The sequence below is a fragment of the Artemia franciscana genome, chromosome 4 (assembly GCF_032884065.1).
Source record: "Artemia franciscana chromosome 4, ASM3288406v1, whole genome shotgun sequence".
Lineage (NCBI taxonomy): Eukaryota > Metazoa > Arthropoda > Branchiopoda > Anostraca > Artemiidae > Artemia > Artemia franciscana.
Genome location: NC_088866.1, coordinates 33,647,388 through 33,668,481, shown reverse-complemented (window position 1 = coordinate 33,668,481; position 21,094 = coordinate 33,647,388). Strand labels below are relative to the sequence as shown.

The window sequence follows — 21,094 nt, the reverse complement described above, 5'->3', positions numbered from 1 at the left end:
TCAGTCTCCCGTGGTAAACTGATTATTTTATATAGAGGTACTTCAGTAGTATTACTGTGATGCACACTGTGCATCAAATGAGAAATACTTACAGAGATTAGGCCCATAGTTTATTGGTAATGGCTAGAAAAACCGGTGGCCGGCAAATACTATATACACCCTCGATTTTGAGGTACTATTATTTCCAGTAATTAATGTCACTGTCAGTTTATTTTAATTAGTTTAATCCAATCATATCAATTTTTATGGAGATTATGTTTCCTTTTATTGGCAGCTGCTTAACTCCTGTGTTTATTAGGTTCCATGCGTTTAACCCCCCCCCCCCCCGGAAAATACCCCGGCGGGAAAAATGTCCCCCCGGAAAATACCCCCTGTAGAAATAATTTGTAGAATTTTTGTATATAGCTCATGTAGTCCTGGATTTGTCGATAGGCCCATTAGGTCCGGGCATAGGGCCACACAATTTCAGGGGGGGGGGGTGATTTTTATCTTGAAGAAACAGGACTGATATTATCTGTCGTCAAAATACTTGGTGTACTCCATTGCTATGCTACCTATTGACAGAAAAGTGATTTTAATTTTTCACATAAATCTTGAAAAGGGATGTCTATTTTTTAATGGAGTTTTCTGTGAACACTGGAAAACCTGTCCTTTTCTCTTCCAGCCCTTATGGCTATTTCCAAATATACTGGAAATAACCATTGTACCTTTATACAGTTTCTGAGACTCACTTTTTTTTTCAATTTGGTTGCGAAAAACATCGCGAACTGCTGCATAAGATTTGAAATTGTATGAGTCAGTAATCTTTTTTTTGTTACCTTTTTCCTAATGAATCGAAATTTTAAATAATGGTGCAAGGACTCCTTGTTACTTGGAAAGTTAGCCACTGGGGGGGGGGGGGGTACCTAATCCCTCCCCCAAAAATTTTCAAGGTTTTGAACGATTTATCGTTTCATTTCATGTATTTTTCAAATAATTTATCCGTTTATAGAACTCCTTCGGAACCCCTATTCCACCCAATCCTCCCCCCCAAAAAAGAAGAAAAAATTGAGTACCTGCTCGATCTAGATGCCCAAAAAACCAACTTTGAAATCCGGAAGCCAATCAAACAAATGGTAGAACCAATTTGAATCATGTAAACGCTTATGTTCTGTTCTTCTTCGTAGTTGCTGCTCACCAACACAAATTATCCATTAAATTTAAGCAAATATGGGGGCATCCAACAGGTATAACGTGCGGAAGGTCCTGTAAAAATTAGGACAATGTTCATCGAGGTAATTAAAGAAACGAAGAAAGTTGCTCATCAAACTATTGTCACAGTCAAGGTCTGCCTTATGGTCAATTAGGTTATTACGATTGATTTCATAATATTTCGAGTTTAATAGGCAACTGCAATACTGAATTAAGTTCAAAAGCACCGATCGAAATCCATTTAAGGAATCAGAACCGATCAATGAGCAAATAAATAACATACTCAATTTGCTTCAGAGCTCAGTAATCTGCAGTTCCTTCTTTTCCGAATAGGAAATTCTTGACTTTTTCATCCATTTATGTAAGCTAATAATATTTTCGGCAAGTTTCAAAGCTTATATGTGATTATAAGATCACTTTTATGTTATATTGCAAGAAAACTATTCTGGTGCACAAAATGTGTTTAACAGATTATGATAATTGCTTTTTTCTTGATCGATTGTACGTATCAAAAACTGCTGGAAGGCAAAAACGAAAAAATGGGAAGAAAAGACGACTCTTGTAGCGCAAAATCAAGCGGAATATGTCTGTTATAGCTTAAAAATTTTAATATATTTCACATGGATGTAAGTAATTCAAGTAAGAGTTGTCGTGGGTGATACAAAAGCCGACCTACTCGACCAGAAAGGCTGGCACTTCATATCCTGGATTTTCCAGATTCCTGAATTCCAAGTTTTGAATTCAGGGCCACTATCTAGCTTACCTTTAATTTGAGTTATCCCTCTTCATTCGTGCCAAAATAATCTTCTTTCTCTAACGAAGCCATTTTATTCAATTCTGATGTAGCCATATACTTACATGTTCTTCCGCCTGTTTGAAAATTACGCCAGAATAATCGTTTCCAGATTCACTTTCCAAAGAAGTGGAAATTGTTTCCAGCCGCAAAAACCTAATGGAAATTCATTACATCTGTCTTCATCTCTTGAAAACACATGGTAAGTGATTCAAGATTTGCTTTCCAAATCGCGAAGATCGCCCTCTAAAGGCAGTTTTTTAGCTCTCTAGCTTTGTTCTGCCCTCTAGTTCTATTCCGTACATGATACACTTTTCTAGATGCCACTACAAAGTTGTTAAAAATTCTAAAAATAAGAACATGGCACAAAATTGGGGAAAAGTAATTTCTACAGGATTGAGCAAAACAAATCCATTTGAATATGATTTTGCCAAAAAAGTTGTCAAAATGTTTTGACAAAAATAAAGCTATTTGTAACTATACTAGGTGAGTATGATCTTGGGCTTTAGAAAAGTTTAAGCTACGATTGTACATCAGTAGGCTAGCTAACACCCCTAATGCTTGAACAGTGTCTTGCCTTTTACAACTACCTTATCTTAATCCATTTAAGAGCTTTAAGGTCTTCGAGACATATAGTTCTCTTCAGTTGATGACTCCCAGTCAAACCTCCATTGTTTCTGTTCTCACTCTTTGTCAAGATGGTTGGCTATTTGAAAGACTGGATAGACTGAAGATAAAATTTCAGACAAACTACTTTCTGCTATCTTGGAAAGATATAAGGTTAGGAAAATGAAACTTTCAGGGATGGTTCTACAGACTAAAGTGTGTCCCAGGAAGGTAATTTGAAGTAGCCTTTCTACCTCCACTCCTCTCTCTAGAGGGCACTGACCTTCAAAAATTTTATTTTAAAAAACAAAGTTTCTCTAAATAAAGTAAAGAGCAAAGTTGAAACTCAAATCAAACAAAAATTATTACTTCACAGCCTATTTAATGTTGGCTATATATTTATAAAACTAGTGTAAATAAAGTTGCTGGTGGTATTTCCCTATGTTTGTAGGATTACAGAAAACTAGTGCTTTATTGAAAACAAAATCATATAGGGTATAGATTTTTGAGCAGTCCACCACATAAGGAGGCATATTAAGAAAACAATTCTTAGCCTACTTCATAATATGCACAATAATCCTAGCTAATATATTTTGGGTAAAATTCTAGTTTAGTGACTTTTGGCTCTCTCAGAAAGGGTTTAGGTTAGGAAAATGAAACTTTCATGGATGGGCCTAAAGGCTAAAGTATGTCCTGGGAAGGTATTTTGAAGTACCTAACTCCACTCCCTCTCCCTCTAGAGGGTCCTCTAGAATTTTACCATATTTTGCTGCAGAATAACCATTATCTTCAATTTTTTCCTTGTTTTTCCAGTTTTTTAAGAAATTCATGAATTTCTTAGAATGTATATATTAACATAGTTTATGCCCCCACACCCACTATGTGCAAATATATACCCTGATTTGGATATATTTAAGGGTGGGGTAAAATGCATTTGTAATGCAAATAAGGGTTTTATTTGGATTCAGAATAGAATTTGGGGGTATATGTTTGCATATTAGTTGGGTGGAGTATACACTGTTAATATATAGATTCTAAGAAATTCATGAATTTCTTAGAAAAACAAGGAAAAAAGCAAAGATGAAGATTTTCCTGCTGCAAAATAAATTAACTAGAACTATTGTGCATATTATTAAGTAAGAATTGTTTGTTTAACATGTCTCCTTATATGATGGACTGCTCATACATCTCTAGCTTACTTCACTAAACACCCCCCCCCCCTCCCCTCTGCTAAACTACAAAACTTTAGACCTACAGGTGTAGAATAGCCATAAGCAAAAAAAGTTGGAATGTGACCTCACTACTAAAAAATATCACTGAAAAAAATGCAAATAGGTTTTTAGTAGGCTACCATGATTTTTCTATTGGCTATACATTACAAATAGTTTTTTCCTGTCTGTTTAATAGTAAAAATAGGTAAATAATTTGAATATTTCATTGCAATAATAAGTAATCCTTATTCCAGGGTGATATCCAGGATATTTTTATTGGGGGGGGGGGGGGTATCACAAAAAAACATACAAAATTTGGTTATATTCAGTTTTTTTTATGTTTTTAAAAGTTCAAAAAACATATCAGGGGGTGATGGGTTCAAACCCCCTACTCCCTGGATACAGTCTTGCCTTCTTTTAATATTCAACTTTGAGTGGCTCCAGAACAACATGACTACACTTCTTCAGCCCCTAAGTGGCAAGATGTTGGGATCAGATATGTAATTTGCTATAACAAAAAGGGGGCAACTGTCCCTCCAGACCTCATCTGGGATGGAATGATGTCATAAACAGAGATTTAAAGGAAATGAGAACTTCCCAGATAGTGTAAAGAGGGAGGCTTTGAATAGATTGGGATGGAGGAGGAGCATGTATAACTGTGTTGGCCTCAGGCGGCTTGGTGCTTTACTGAGTTGTTAGTGGTAATAGTAGTAGTATTAACCATTTCTCTAGATGTTCTGGTAAGCTGCTAGCCCTGAAAAAAAAAAAAAAAAAAAAAAAAAAAAAAAAAAAAAAAAAAAAAAAAAAAAAAAAAAAAAAAAAAAAAAAAAAAAAAAAAAAAAAAACAGGAGACAGATCAGTGCTTCCCATGCAAAAATGTCATTTTCCTTATTGATCAAGGTAGGGGGTTGTAATTTCCTGATTCCACTATGCTGATTCCAATGATACATTTTCATTTTGATCTGACACCATTTTCAAGGGGTGTCAGACTTTTTTCAGAGTGATCTAAGCTTGCTCAAAAAATAGGAAAGTAGTCCTTCTTAGTGAATTTTTAGAGATATATTCTTGGAGAATGATCTAAGCTTGCTCAAAATATAAGGAAATAGTCCTTCTTGGAGAATTTTTAGAGATATTTTCTAAGAGAATGATATAAACACACTCAAAACATAAGGAAAATAGTCCTTCATAGATAGTGTTTAGAGATATTTTCTTAGAGAATGTTATAAACTTGCTTAAAACATAGGAAAATAGTCATTCTTAGAGAATGTTGTGAGATATTTTTATTGAAAATGTTATAAACTTGCTCAAAACATAGTAAAATAGTCCTTCTTAGAGAATGTTTAAAGATTTTCCTTAGAGAATGATATTAACTTGCTCAAAACATAGAAAAATAGTTCTTTATAGAGAATGTTTGGAGATATTTACTTAGAGAATGATATAAACTTGCTCAAAACATAGGAAACGTCCTTCTTAGAGAATCTTTACAGTTGTTTTCTCACAGTATGATCTAAACTTGCTCAAAACATAGGAAAATGGTCCTTCTTAGTTAATTTTTAGAGATATTTTCTTAGAGAATGATATAAACTTGCTCAAAATAGGAAAACATTCCTTCTTAGAGAATGTTTAGAGATGTTCTCTTAGAGAATATTCAAAGCTTACCAAAACATAGGAAAATAGTTCCTGACACTAAAAATATCACCTTCCACAGCATGGGTACCTGCAACCCACCTATAACTAACTCATGTACCTGCAACCAACATATTGCACCTCAGATACCTGCAGCCAACATGTTTTAACAGCTAGAAAAACAATAAGATTCACATGGGGATATTTCATACAAACTTATACCGTTTTTTAAGGATTCAGCCTTTTTCTTACATGCTAGTAGGTTAGGTTCACCAAACCTACAAATGGTAGTTTAGGTTATGTTAGATTAGATGGTGCAATTAGGTTAGGTTAGTTAGGTTAGATGCTAGTAGGTTAAGTTAGCCTAAAATTCCTGTGATACTTATCTAAGGGATGTCACAGGCTAGCAACATATTAACATGGTGCATCCCAAGGGGGTGGCTTGCAGAAAACACATTGCAATGAATTTAAAGCATAATTTTTATCAATGAAAAATCAAAAAAAATTCTTAGGAATTATATTATGTATCACAGGGATGTCACAAGCTAGCCACATATTTCCACGGTAGCGCGAATTGACATGGTGTATCACGAGGGGGTGACTTGCCAAAACACAAACTATTGGGTTTAAAGCATAATTTTCATCAAGAAAATGTCTGAAAAATGCCTTATGAATTATAATATGTATCACAGGGATGTCACAGGCTAGTCACAAATTGCCACAGTGGCGTGAATTGACATTGTGTGTCATGAGGGGATGGCCTACGAAAGCACCAAGCAAGCATTTTTTTTTCAAGAAAATATCTGAGAATGTCTTAGGGATGATTAGGTAAGGCTCATTAAATTTTATGTCCTTTTTAAACAATAATTAAATATTAAATTAAAGACAAAACATATTGCAACAGATTAATTGTTTTGCTAAAGCTAAGGAGCAATATTCAAACTTAAGAGCCATTTCTAAAATGCAAGGAGGAGTGGCTTTGCGAAAACACGAATTAATGGATTCAAAGTAAATTGTTAAAATGAAAATATCTGAGAAATGCCTTAGGAATGGCAATATGTACCACAGGAATGTCACAGGGCAGGCAATTTTTACAAAATCAATGGAAATAAGGGGGAGCCCATTGAAGTAATGTTTTAAATTCTATGTCCCTTTTAAACAATAATGAAAAGTAAAATTGAAGACAAAATAGATTACAATAGATCAAATGTTCAGCTAAAGCTAACAAGTAATTTAAATTTAAGAGCCATATCTAAAATGCAAGAAGGGTACTTGTAAAAGCATGAATCAATGGATTTCATTGGATTGAATCAATCCAATGGACGAACCAATGGATTTCGAATCAATGGAACATAAAAACATTACATGCCCCGGGCCACGCCTTAGAACAATTGCCCTGGGCTCTGGGGGCTCGTGTTGACCCTGGAGTTTTTATTATTTGATGTTTTATCTATTTTGAACAAGATGGCTATATCAAATTTTATCGGATGAGTTTGGTAAAAAAGGGCTTGGGGGGGGGCTAGATGCCTTGCTACTTTACTTGCTAGAACTTTCAATTTCCAATCAAATGAGCCCTTTTCTGAACTTTAGACGACCATTCCTTCTATAAGAACCATATATACCCCAGGGCATAATTTACGATGCCTTCCCCTGGGCCCTGGGGGTTGTGGTGGCCCAGGAGTTTTTATTATCTGATGCTTGAACTATTTTTAACAAAATTGCTATCTCAGAATTTTCATCGAATCGGTTTGGGGAAAAAGGGCGTGGGGGGCTAGTTCCCCTCTGATCTCTTTCGAATCTTAAAAGTGAACTAGGACATTCAATTTTCAATCAAATTAACCCTCTTTGAAATTTATACGAGCATCCCTTCTATAAGAACCATATATGCCCCCGGGGCATAACTTACAACGCTTGCCCCCGGTTCTTGGGGGCTGGGTTGACCTCGGAGTTTTTTTTTATATGATCTTTGAACTATTTTTAACAAAATGGCTATCTCAATTTTTTTTATATATTTGGAGAAAAAGTGCATCAGGGCTAGTTACCCTCCAATCACTTGCGTCTTAAAAAGGGCACTAGAACTTCCGATTTTCAATCAAATGAGCCCCCTCGTAAGCTTATATGACCACCCCTTCCATATGAAGTGTCTCTCGAAAAAAAAATTATAATAAAACATTAGAGTCACATGGCCTTTACTATAGGCAACGCTATAGCATTGTTCTGATAAATGAGGTCATACCAGAGCAGGTTGCCGTTATCTGCCATTTTGCAGCACAAAATATAAATTTTTGCGCCAAAGAGACTAAAATATAATGGAATTAAAATTATGAAAAGGAATGTACTCTGAGGGATTTGCCTCAGGGTCTGCCTTTTTGAAATTGTAAATTTTCCTGAATTTATGGGAACTTCTTATTCAAATTGTAATTTTTTATTATTATTACTGTGCCCCCTAAAAATATTCGTATGCATGTGACTACATAAGGTGGCTAATTGATTCCCCATGGTCTAAAACCCTACACTGGATGTTTTGACCTCACTCTATTGAAAAAAATAAACATTTCTCTTTTGCCAGTGGCAGATCCAGGGGGTGCAGGCCCTCAAGATTTTCTGGTGCCCCTGTTCCTCGTTGTTTTTCCTTTTTTTACTTTTTTTTAGAATAAATTTGTCAATTTGGTCAGTTATAGGCACCGTTGTCACATTCCCCCCCCCTCCAAGGTTTTGCTCATTGGCACCATTGTCATATTTGGCCTCCTCCAAGATTTTGCTTAAGATTCGCCCCTGTTTTGCAAAGTTAGCATTGATGGGTCTCTTATTTTTTATCTTTTATCCACCGGGCTACCAAGCTACAAAAAGATCGCCTTGACATGTTTAATGGATCATTTACAAACTACTTATTATATCTACGTGTCTCCGATCGTCTTGATAATCATTCCACCACCAAAATGATACTTTTTGGTGACATTTCTAAAGTGGAAATCCTGGGAAGCATAACAAGGGTACGGAAATTAACTCTCCTTCTTGGCCTTCTTAGTAAGTGAAAACTAAAAAATGTGTTTTGTAAAGAAAACCAACCACCTATCAAAAGTGGTGACAAATTGCACATATCTCGCGGGAAAGTTAAACAGGGACCATGTCGTGCTCAGAGGGGCAGGGGGTTTGGCCCCCCTCTAGAAATGTTTGTCTGACACCTAAAAACGTAGCAAAAATGCATATAAAGACATTTTCGATGAATTCTTTAGAAGTTCTTTTGTATTCCAACCCACTCCTAAAAATAATGCCCTCGAGCAAAAATCCTAGATATGGCCCTGAATCGGGGATAAATAAAATTTATTCAATGCTCTGTTTTGAAAATTTTTTTTTAAGTCTTACTATCGTCTAGGCTTACTTAAAAAAAACAAAAATGAACAAAATCAATTTAATAAAACAAGGCGTTTCTTACGGAAAATAAGAGAAAAGTGATAATTTAAAATAAAAAAAAAATTGTTGCATTGTCAATCATGCAAGACTACATAACTTGGTCGAATAAAGTGACTCGTTATATTTCCCTACATTTATTAAAACCCTAAAAACTAGTACTTTACTGAAAACTGAGCTGTTAGACTTTTTCTTTTTTTTAAAGAAATTATTATTGTATGCTAAAAGTTATGGATATCATGACCAGTGAAATACTATTTGAGAGCCTTATAAACTTATATGTTTTCTGCAGCTTTTGCGTCGATTTTTTTTGTTTCTAGTTTTAAGGATTCTACAAATAATAGGGATATCATGACTCACAAGTCAGCTTATTTCAGCTAGTATATCCTTAAATATATCCTGTATATTCTGCAAAGCAGTAATTTTGTTCAATTTAAGTTTCAACTTTGTTCTTTATTCTATCGGAAAAACATAGCTTTTAAAAAATCATTTTGATATTGAGAATTGCTGTTGCTCTATTTCTGAGTAAATAAAATAGCCCTTATTTGGCTCCCTTTTTTGTTTTTCGTTTTGATTTGATACACTTTCAGCATTCTAATGTGTCTAAATTACTTATTTTTTTTTGCGAGTTATAAAAAGAAATATGCCCCTGGGTTGCGTTTATCATTTAGTCGAACAGGCATTGAATGAACCCGATATTACACAATTGGTATACTGGAAAGGCTAGTGAAACCTTTGTGGACTTTCCATTTGTCTGGAAAGTACTTTCCCAATGTTCCTTGCTCAGATACTATCAATCAAAAGCATATCTAGATTTTTTTTTGTTTTTTTTGTTTTTTTTTTTTTTTTGGGGGGGGGGGGGTACAAAGAAATCTTTCCAAAACCCGTAAAAAATTTGTTTAAATACATATTTGCTACTTTTTTACGGGTTGGATAAAAAATTCGGGCGGGGGGGGGGGTTAAACCTGGTACCTCCCCCAAGATACGGTATTGCCATTAACAGAAGGGAAATGTGCTTCTAATGTTAAGTACAAAGGAGGTAAAAATAAACCGTTTTGCCCCCCCCCCCCCGGGCCAATCTTAGATCTATCCATGACAACCATAATTTTCTATATTTTTTTTCTCTTGTTTTTAAATTATAATTTCTTTGGATAGTGCAACATATTCGTCAGTTTTGCCACGTTGAACCGTGAAATTAAGTAAAAAAGAAAAACAACAAGTTACATTTGCCAATACTTTTCGTCCGCTAAAATTCAGTCGCTAAAAATCTTTCGAATCTCGAAGACAAACATATATTCAAAGAAAAAATACACCTTTTTTGGCTTTTGGTGCCATCTGCCTTTAGCTTATTTTTTCCTGGATTTTACCTACTTTTCTTTTTTAAGTTTTGCACCTGCTACCTTCAAAATTTTTTTTAACTACATATAGAGGTTAAAAATTGAATTCCTGATTGTATCCGTAGTGGAATGTACCCCTATAGAGCCAGCTAATAAAGACAGTAATGACTCAGATGTTTATGGCACTTGGTATTAACCAAGTGACATGTAGCGATCGCAAATTCTGTCGGCCTGTCTGTCTGTCCGTCTGTCCCGGTTTTGCTACTTTAGGCACTTCCAGGTAAGCTAGGACGATGGAATTCGGCAGGCATATCAGGGACGGACCAGATTAAATTGGAAATAGTTTTCCCGATTTGACCAACTGGGGAGTGGGGGGAGGGTTAATTCTGAAAAATTAGAAAAAATTAGGTATTTTTAACTGACTAACGGATGATCGGATCTCAATGAAATTTGACATTAGAAGGATATCGTGTCTCAGAGCTCTTATTTTAGATGACGACCGGATCCGGTGACATTGGGGGGACCTTAAATCTTGGAAAACGCTTAGAGTAGAGGGATCGGGAAGAAACATGGTGGGAAAAATTAGCAGAAGTCCTAGATACGTGATTGACATAATCGGAACGAATCCGCTCTATTTGGGAGAGTTGGGGGAGGGTTAATTCTGAACTTTAGAAAAAGTGACGTATTTTTAACTTACGAAGGAGTGATCGGATCTTAATGAAACTTTATATTTAGAAGGACCTCGTATTTCAGATCTCTTATTTTAAATCCCGACCGGATCCAGCGTCATTGAGGGGCGGGGGCAGTTGGGGGGTTGGGGGGGGGAAATTGGAAAATACTTGCGGAGAGATCAGGATGAAACTGGATGGGAAGAATAAAAACAAGTCCAAGATGCGTGAATGACGTAACCGCACCGGATCTGCTCTCTTTGGTGGAATTGGGGAGAGGGGAATAATTCGAAAAAATTAGAAAAAATGAGGTATTTGTAACTTACAAACGGGTGATTAGATCTTAATGAAATTTGATATTTAGAAGGATCTTGTTCTTCAGGGCTCTTATTTTAAATTCCAACCAGATCCTGTGACATGGGGGGGGGGTGTTGGAGGGGGGTAAACCGGAATTCTTGGAAAACGTGAAAATTGGGTATCTTTATCTTACGGATAGGTGATCGGACCTTAATGAAACTTGATTTAAAGACGGATCTTATGTCTCAGATGCTCCATCTTCGACTCGAATGGGATTCGGGGGCATGGGGGTTGCAGGAGGGGAAACAGAAATCTTGGAAAACGCTTAGAGTGGAGAGATTGGGATGAACCTCGATGGAAAGAATAATCACAAGTTCTAGATACGTGATTGACATAATCGGAACGGATCCGTTCTCTTTGGAGGAGCTGGGGGCTGTTCATTTGGAAAAATTTTAAAAAATTGAGGTATTTTTAACTTAAGGATGGGTGACCGGATCTTAATTAAATTTTATATTTAGAAGGAAGAACTCATATCTCAGAGCTCTTATTTCGAATCCCGACCTGATCTGCTGCCATTGGGGGTAGTTGGAGGAGGAAATTGGAAATCTTGAAAAACGCTTATAGTGGAGGAATCGGGATGAAACTTGGCGGGTAGAATAAGCAAATGTCATAGATACGTGATTGACGTAACCATACTGGATTCACTCTCTTTGGGGGAGTTAGGGGGTGGGGTTCAGTGCTTTGACGATTTTCGTTCTTCTGGACGTGCTGGACGATGAAAATTGGTAGGCGTGTCAGGGAGCTGCAATAATTGACTTGATAAAGTCGTTTTCCCCGGTTCGACCATCTGGGGGGCTGAAGGGAGAGGAAAAATTAGAAAAAAATGAGGTATTTATAACTTACGAGTGGGTGATCGGCTCTTAATGAATTTTGATATTTAGAAGGACATAGTGACTCAGAGCTCTTATTTCAAATCCCGACCGGCATTAAGCCTCTGATTTTCCTTTTAAATCAATCTATTGATTCTTGGAATTTTGCTAGAGCTCTTACCATATGAGCTCTTGGCTCTTCCGGCCCGTCACAAATGCCATATGAGCTCTTAGCTCTTGTTTTTACTTACAACTACAGGAACAAACAGACAGGGTTTCGGATAAAAATATGGTATTTTTATCAGGAGATTTTAGTGTCCTGGTCGGTAGAAATAGGGATGGATAGTATCCCAGCCTAGGTAAATTTGGCGTAGGAAAATGTAACAGTAATGGGTACAATGTGCTGCAAATTTGTGAATATAACAATCTACTTATAACTAATACAGTGCCTAGTCGTAAAATGACCCATAAGTTTACGTGGCTTCCGTATGATGGTGGTAAGACAGCTAACCTTATCGATTATGCTGTTGTAAACCAAAAACTGGCTGTATCGAAACAAGATACTAGGGTATATAAAAGGGCTTTTATTGATGTTAAAAGTAAAGATCACCATTTAATAGTGTCTAAGGTTCCCGGCTAACTCTAGAATGAGACGAGATGCAGGCACGATATGCAATATCATTAAGCAAATTCAAGTCGGAAAAACAGTTATGCTTTGCATTAAAGGTGCATATAATGTATATACACAGATTACAAGACGGATTAAATGCATTAGTGAAATATACTGAAGACATCAATCTGAATCAATCTATAAAAAAGGAGTAAGTTAGTTACTAACGAGAAAGAATTATCATTAGTCTATAATTGGTAGTGAATGTCAGGATTCAAAATGACTGGATTTGAGAACCAAAAAATCATACAAAATCTAGCGACTTTGGAGAAATGTTTGATTCTAGATGATGTATCCTCTTCAAAGTAGAATATTTTCTCAAAAATGCTTAATGATGTAATGAGAAACTATTCTCCGTCTTTGGACTATTGCATAAAACTTTTACGTAGTGGTTCAGATGTATCTACTCAATTTATTGACCTGTTAATAGAAAGAAAATAAAATGATATTTTGGGTTTTCTTTTAACCACTACCTAGACGGCCATTTTGCAAGGCAATAAGAAGTAAGTCGAGAAATCTTGTCTAAACAAGTTTTGTGATGTCAATCTTTTTGTGTTGCTCCTAGAAGACATTCGTTTTACTGATCGCGAGTCAGTTTCGTTTTGGAAGTGAGACAGTCTACATCGAAAAAATGTTTTACATATCTCCATTATGTTTGTATACATTGAGCAGTTAGTCATCCTGTGTGAATTGTACTATTGTTGATGACTATAATAAAAAGTATAGATTACGCAAGCCGTTGATATTGCATAGAGGATATGCAGTGCAAATTAAAGACTGCAATTTCTGTCATGGAGAGATTTGTGACTCTCATACTACAGGTTTCCTCTCTTCCAATTTTCGCTATAATGTGATCAATAGGAAAATTCTTACCCTGGCATAATTGCAAAATCCCTAAACGTGATTTCAGTTTATTTATAAGAGACTGGTCTTGTCGTGATTTTAAATTGCTTTGGGAGGAAGAACTCGGTCTACGCTTCAATCGCTGGAATAATAAGAGAGTCTGGTATTTACGACATCGCTTTGTTAATGCTTTGATTATGCTCCAGGAAATCCGAGGGTATATGATAGGATTTGTATCTGGATATGTAGTGGTCCAAATTGAATACATTGATTATTTGATTTGTGTTCATAGTGCCAAGTCTAATAGAACACTACCATAAGGAATAATTTCCCAGCAGGTTTCAAATTGATTTAGCGAGATTAATGCTATACTCCTTCAATGGTTTGGAAAAAATACACTCTAAAGGTACTGTGTCCGTTCGGACAATAGTCATAGCTGGAGTACCGGAAAAGTCCAATGCAATGGTACCATGAGCTTTTGCAAACATTATTGCTTAAACCGTTTTCAAATAATTTTGAATCTCGATCCAGGGATTGCATTGTCAATTCATATAAGGTCCTCTAGGATTCATCAAAGGATAATTTGTATAGTGGAATGCCATTTACTTTACATACAAGAGATGAAAATTCGAACATTTCAAATTTATGTTGAAAATTTGTCCATGAACCAACGGCACTGGCACTTTTTACAAAGGCCAAAGTGAATTTTGAAGGAATTTCGCCATTGGTAAATGACAAATTGGTGTAGGTACGTGTATCAATCGGTTTAGGTACCCGTAACAATATGTCGTTGATTAGTGATTGTATGAAGAACGAACAGTTTGATATTATTTCCACTAGCTCTTAATTTCTCGATTACCAAAGCTACAGAACTCATAACCTGATGTTTTTGTACATAAAGTATTGCCAAGGAGAGAGAGACTGTTGTATCCGGTTCGGTGCGAGCTACTTCTCGGAAAATAAAATTGGACGATGCGAGTTGTAGCTTTGTATCAATCTTAACGTTGGGAGGCAACCTTTGAGATAAATTTTCCCCACCAAGTGTAAATCCTGTCACGTCTTTAAGTATATTGCTAGTGTCAGTGTCCGTTTTATATTCATAGCAAATAGCCAAACCTCTCAATAGCTAATAGGCCATTAGAGTCATCAACGTGAATTATATATAACTTGCATAATTTGAAAGATTATAGCTTCTTCTCACCAAAGTTCCAGTTATGCAGACGCTTATTTGTTTAAAAAAAATTTCGACACAATTTTCATAGGATAACCACGTGGCTGCACCTGCTTTTTCATCGTTAGATTTTTTCACAATGACATATAAATCTATAAATGTGGAGTCAAATCTATGAAATAATCTTCTCTGGAATAAATTTGAAAATGTACGTTTTCAGAGCGGTTGTTACGGATAAAATTGTTCATAGTAACCACACTTTACACTCATTTACATTTTTTGCATGGAAAAGATTTAGAAATGAGTTAAGTGAAGGAAGAGATTCTTTATTTGGTAGATATTCGATTTTTAATTTTTTAACTTTTTAGCTGGATACATCCACCAAACAAATCTTTTGACTCTAGGCGATATTCAAAGGCGTTACAATAGTCTCTACGAGTATCTTCTACTTGCAATCAGTGTTTTTAGTCGCTATGCATATGCCATTCCATTGTGTTCAAAGAGAAGTCGGATGTATAATCTGCATAGATAACATGATCTTTGCCACTGAAATTTTCGAACTTTAATAGTACGATTTTTAAAACCGAGAACCTCACGTAAATCCTCATTGAGGAAAATTCTTTTATTCTCAAATGGATTGGGAATGTAAGTTCTCCTCTGTTCTGTTCGATAGTTGGATGTGAAGCCACGCTTTTTTCGACTTTTTTTTGTTGATAACTCGACACAGCGCATATATACTGTGGTATTCCTCTTAGGTTTTGATGGCAAAGGTGTAACCATCAGAGTCAAAGTTTGCCACTAAACCCTTGTCGGAGAAGTCAAAAGGTTTAACTTTTATATCATATGTATTTTTAGGAATATAAACAACAAGAGTAACGTCATTTCCCCTTCGTATTTAATGGCGTGGTAGAGTTTTGTCCTAAGATTGCTTGTTATTTTCAAATTATCATAGAATTGGTCAGAAAAATAGGACATAAATGTCATATAAAATCGTTAGGCATTGTGAACATCTTCAGCGGCAATGGAAGAATCAAAATCAGAGTTGTATCCTAGTCAACGAACAAGCAACTGCCTCTTTTCCTTGAGAGTTCGACTCTTTAATATCTTTTCAATTTGATACATTCCAGTAGTTTTAACTTTTTGCAATTCATACTAGTGAAAACCACCAAGAATCTCGTCATCTTTCATATCACCTAGACATTACGTTACAAGTGTAATGTCTAAGACTTTTGACACTTTAAAAGTTGTGTGGACAACAAGTAGTTCTCTTTTTCAAAAATATTACTTTTTCGATTGTTTCGAACTGTTTTACCAGCATTAAATATCTTCTCCTTCACAACCTTTTCACTGGAATGCTGTTTAAGAAAAAGTTCAAGTTTATTGTTACTGTGATGAACTTCAAAAGGACTAAGATTGGGAAGATATCGATGAGGACGTTGATTGTAAATCAACATGATTTTATCTAAATCGTGAATAAAAACAACCGTATTTTTTAATGTACAATATCTCGAGACTAAAAGTCGAATTGTTCTTATCAATCGTTCAGTGTCCTTTATTGGACGATTACTATGATATAGTATTGTATTATACTTCGATAAAGCCTTTTTTACATGTGGATCAACAAATTCACTTCCTCGATCGGTTAGAATTTTCTATAAGAATCTTGTTCAAAGATAAGATTCCAGGCCTCTAGCAACTTCATGGCTTCTCTTTGAACACAATGGAATGGCATATGCATAGCGACTAAAAACAATGATTGCAAGTAAAACATCACCCCGCTTGGCGTGCTTTCCGAAAATGGTTCAAAAATATCTTTTGATATTTCCCCATATTCCCTTTATCGTTTTAAAACGAGTTTTTTCTTAATAGGACTTCTTGGAAATTTGATGACTTTAAAAATTTATGCAAATGACTATCATATGATTCTAGTTTTTTACGATTTGTCACCATATGATCTATTAAATTAATTAAATTGTAAATCTTGCCGTGGATTAGAACTTCATTACTTTTGTCGTCAATCTGCTTATGGCCATTTTCAGCGAGATAAGGCAAGTGTCTTTTACTTTGCTCAGGATACGAATGAGTCATTAGGTCAACAACACTTTATGAAACCCTAGATAAATCTTGTTCCTGTTTCGGTGGTGCTGGTGCTTGGGGTGAACTTTGATGTTTATCAATGACATTTCCTTTGAACGTCAAAAGTGGAAATGTCGGGGAAATTTGGAGCAGAAGAATTTTCCAGCCATTTGTAATTCCCACACTGCAAAGATAAGTGAAACATTGCTGACCTATAAAGGGAGTTCATATCCAGGAAAACTGCATTTGACTTTTTACCGGTGCTTTGTCCTGTCGGATCAGTTTCCAGGATACGATCCTCGTTGAAAACATACCCTCCTTACATGGATCTCTACGAATAAGTGCTTATCCACGTCGGTGATCAGACATATTTTGTTATTGCTTATTTTACTACTTGGTCCTAACTTTCTTAGTAAATTCATAGTCGGCAGTGGTGCATTGTCGATCATGAAGTAAATCATTAAAAGCTTCAATGGGCGGCAAGTTTTCCTCACATAGCCTCGAGACGGAGTTGTAGAACTCATACGGGTATATGCCCTAAACGTTAATAAATAATAAGTTTTATTATCTAGAAAGTACTCTTTGCGGAGGGAGGGCACTATTAAAATCGCTTTTCTCTTTTTGAAACAATATACATAGGGACTGGGGGAAGAAACTATAGGAATTTAAAAAACCAATTTTATTCAAGTACCTATTATTATTTTCATATGTTTTCCTTTTGAAATCTAAGAGCAGCTACTTCTCATATGATTTGGTATGATGTTATATGAAAAAAACCATCTACCGATGTGTCATCTACAACTTTACCTTTCTGCAATCTTGCCAACGCTGGTAATAAAATATTGCTGTTTAACGTTTAAATTACAAGATTTATGTGCCAGTCCATGAAAGTTACTCCTACCGATAAAATTGGATTACTTAAGTGGTCATGGCGCGGACTGACATTTCCCCACTACTTTCAACAAATTTTTTCTTGCAAACCCAACACATATCTTTATTTTTAATTGCAAACTCGTCTTCTGGTGATAGAATAATTGAATAGTTTACGTTGCGGAGCCGTGAAATTGACATATTAGCTGTTTTAATAAGTGCAACCACAGCTGTTCCTACACAGTCATCCCCACCCAGTGCCTCAAATACCTCTACCAATTACATGGTATTACTCGAGTCTCTTTGAGCATACCCAAAAGAGACTGCAATGGTTTCATGTTCTTTAACACGATTCAAGTTTGATGAATCGTACACATCCATGAGTTGGGCCTTGCTGTCTAATTCTAAAAAATTTTTAACCGCAAGATTTCATTGTCGCCCGAAACCGTTTCCACGGACTGGTACCCAAGACTCTTACAGTGCCTTAAGTGGCGTTTTAATTTTGAATCTTGAGGTATAGAATCTAGACAGGCACTTTGGACAATACTAGCAGGTTCTCCTTTTATGATAGTTTTTACCCTCATTAAAAACAAGACTATGTAGGGGAGAGGAAAGAAATGTCGAATTTAATTAGGGTCTTTGACAGAATCTTAGAAAAGCCATACCCAGTGTTTCACTGATTCAATGGACAGAGCCTTTGCGGAATATTTTACCCGCTTTTTATCTTTAAGGTTATCATCTTCATTTTCTGTATCGTACTGGAACACTGAAACTTCAATATTTAAATGCTGATTTGCCCTCTCATAAACGTCTATTCCATTAAGTATTACAGGATATTGCCCCTTTAAACAGATAAAGTCTACTTTAAGAAACTGCCCCTCCCCGCCCCCATTAAGTACCAAATCATCCAAATATGTCTTAGTGGCTTAGTGGCACCCTATTAGTGACACTAGTGGCTTAGTGGCACCCTATTCAAAATACTACCCATTCCATCCCTAAAACGACCTCAAAATTATGTAAATCTGGATTAAGCATCTGCATCTCCGTTTTTTAACCATATGTCGGTCAATTTGACTAGGAAAATATTTCTAAATTACGAAACGTTCATAATGTGAGAGAATTCAAATTTACCAGCTGGTAGAATGGACCCTTTCACTCAATTATCGGAAGTTGTCATTAAGGGTTAGCGCAAATATCTGTTGTCTTTTTTACCCACCTGCTAGAATACGTTTCAAAGCGGTTTAATAGGAGTCGTGGCTCTTACAGTAAAGAATATTTTGACATGTTAAAAATAAGATACATGTATCACTGTGAGAACCATTCAATAGCAGGAGAGAGGGGTTTCTTAGGTATTTATCCAATATAGAGAATTATAGTTGCCCAAATTTGGGTATGTGCCTTTTGGTGAGGGGTATGTAGATAGAGGTTTACCTGTTGGTATCTTTGAGACATCCATTTAAAAAAATCAAGTTGTACGTTCAAAATCCCATACAAGACTGATGAATTTCCGTTCTAGTGCCCGTTTTCATACCCCTCCCCAAGGACAACGGAAAATTATTCGATTCCCATTAGAAGAATAGCGGATCATGCGGCGCTTCTGTTTTCCCGGAAACCATGGTACACCTTATGTTTCCTAACAAACATTTGTTCCATGAAAATTAATAGACATCTAGTCTCTGTAACGGTCCTGCTCAAAAAACACGGCGGATAATTTCATTGTTTGCTGATACGAAATGTCTGTGTAAGTGTAAAGCACGAAAATATTGGTGGATGTAAGGGCCATGGCCTTCATTGAGAGTAACCCTGAAGGTTTTTTCCTGGCCCTCGTAAGTTTTTTAACGCTCTGTATTATATAGGAAGCAAACCGAATGACGTAACAACCAAAGAAATCATGATGTAAATAAGCCCTGGCCCTTGCAGGTTTTTAAGAAAAAGAACATTCTCTATTATGTAACGTCCCAAATACTATTATGTACTAACCAAAGAAATCAAAATTTTCCTGGTCCCTAAAGGTTTTTTAAATACTCTATTATGGAACACCCAAACTCTATGACCTAATAACCAAATAAATCCAGATTTAGCCGGTCTCTGAGGGTTTTCCCTACACCCTTGGGTTTTTAAGTAATTGACACACGCTTCGTTTAGAAAATGTTCCTTACGAAATAGGTGTACTATGCCATTACAGGTGAACTACAGTGTTGCGCAAGACATAGGTATGCGCATTAACGTTTTGAGGGGCTAGCAACTTCGGGTTTACCCCCTATGGGTGTTCAGAAAACAGAGGGCTTTCACTACTGCTGTAGATAAAGTTTTAAGAGAAGAAAAGTCTGGCTTTAGGAAGGTGAGAGGATGTGTTTACTAAATTTTTTACTCTTTGATAACAGTTTTTTAGCAGCCTGAGACAGGCTGCTAAAAAAGCAAGGTTGGCTCTGAGAAATTGCATTTAATCACTTTGTTTTCTTTAGTTTGAATGAATTTATATTCTCACTTCATTCTTTTTGACAGTCCTGGTTGAACTTCGTTGAAGTAAGGATGCTAGGGCTGTTCTTAGAAAAGTTATAAAAAAAATTATTTAGTTTTAATTCTCACAATTTAATGTAAGTTTATTTATATATACATATTTTCTCTCTTGTTCTCGTATTGTGCTGAAGACGGCCCTTGGACTTAGGGCCGAAATATTCACAGAACTGATTTCCACTGTCTTGAAAAGATTTTCCCTATTGTTTCTACTTTTTATTTGTTTGTTATGGAAAGGCAGTGTGGTCTTCGTCGCTATTTTAGAAGCAAGTGCTTGATTCAGCTGATAGAAGAGTTTTCACCGAAGGTCCTATTCTTGTAGGGTACACCAGATAAACGCATTACAGTGATTAGTGCTTGGTAGATGTTGAAATTAGGTCGGTAGATGGTTTTGTGTTAAACCAGGAGTTAAGCAGAGTTTCGGCCTATCCAATTTATGTGGATCTTTTTGACGCTGGCAATGGGGGCTTTGCGAGTTCAGGGTGCAAGAATACGTTTGAAAATTGCTGTTTAAAAGACTAAGTCGCTTAGAATAGGTATGTGAGGGTGAAGAGATGATGTTGGGTAACGAAAATATCGATCAAGTGGACAGCTTCATTTACCAAGTTAGTCTTATGATGGTAAGCGCAGTAAAGACCAGTAAAGATGGTAAGTGCAGTAACGATGTTAAAATGGAAGTTCCAAGGCCGATGGAGTTTTCTTCACAGGTGGTAACACGTATAGACGAAAAGAAGATAAATCTGCGTGCTAAGATTAAAATATTGGTAGTTACAGTGGTCACAGTGATATAGTATGGTTCTGTACCGTGGGTGGTCCAAAAGACGGAAGAGGATTTGGAACATGTTTTCCAGAGAAATTGTTTTGAGTCCCTGCCTGACTGACCGTATCTCAAACAGTAAGTTGTAGGAAAGATGTAGTTCAATCCCGCTTTTTAGGGC

At 36.1% G+C, this 21,094-nt stretch overlaps 1 protein-coding gene across 3 annotated transcripts in view; it reads left to right on the top strand.

Moving 5' to 3' along the window:
• Positions 1-2,312: 2,312 nt before the first annotated feature.
• Positions 2,313-21,094, top strand: part of LOC136026330 (AT-rich interactive domain-containing protein 5B-like) — a 106,633-nt gene continuing 87,851 nt past the window's right edge. For all 3 annotated transcript variants that reach the window (XM_065702757.1, XM_065702756.1, XM_065702754.1), the window contains exon 1: positions 2,313-2,470. In XM_065702757.1, coding sequence (XP_065558829.1) covers positions 2,406-2,470 — 65 coding nt within the window. In that variant the 5' untranslated portion in view covers positions 2,313-2,405. The remainder of the gene's footprint in view (positions 2,471-21,094) is intronic.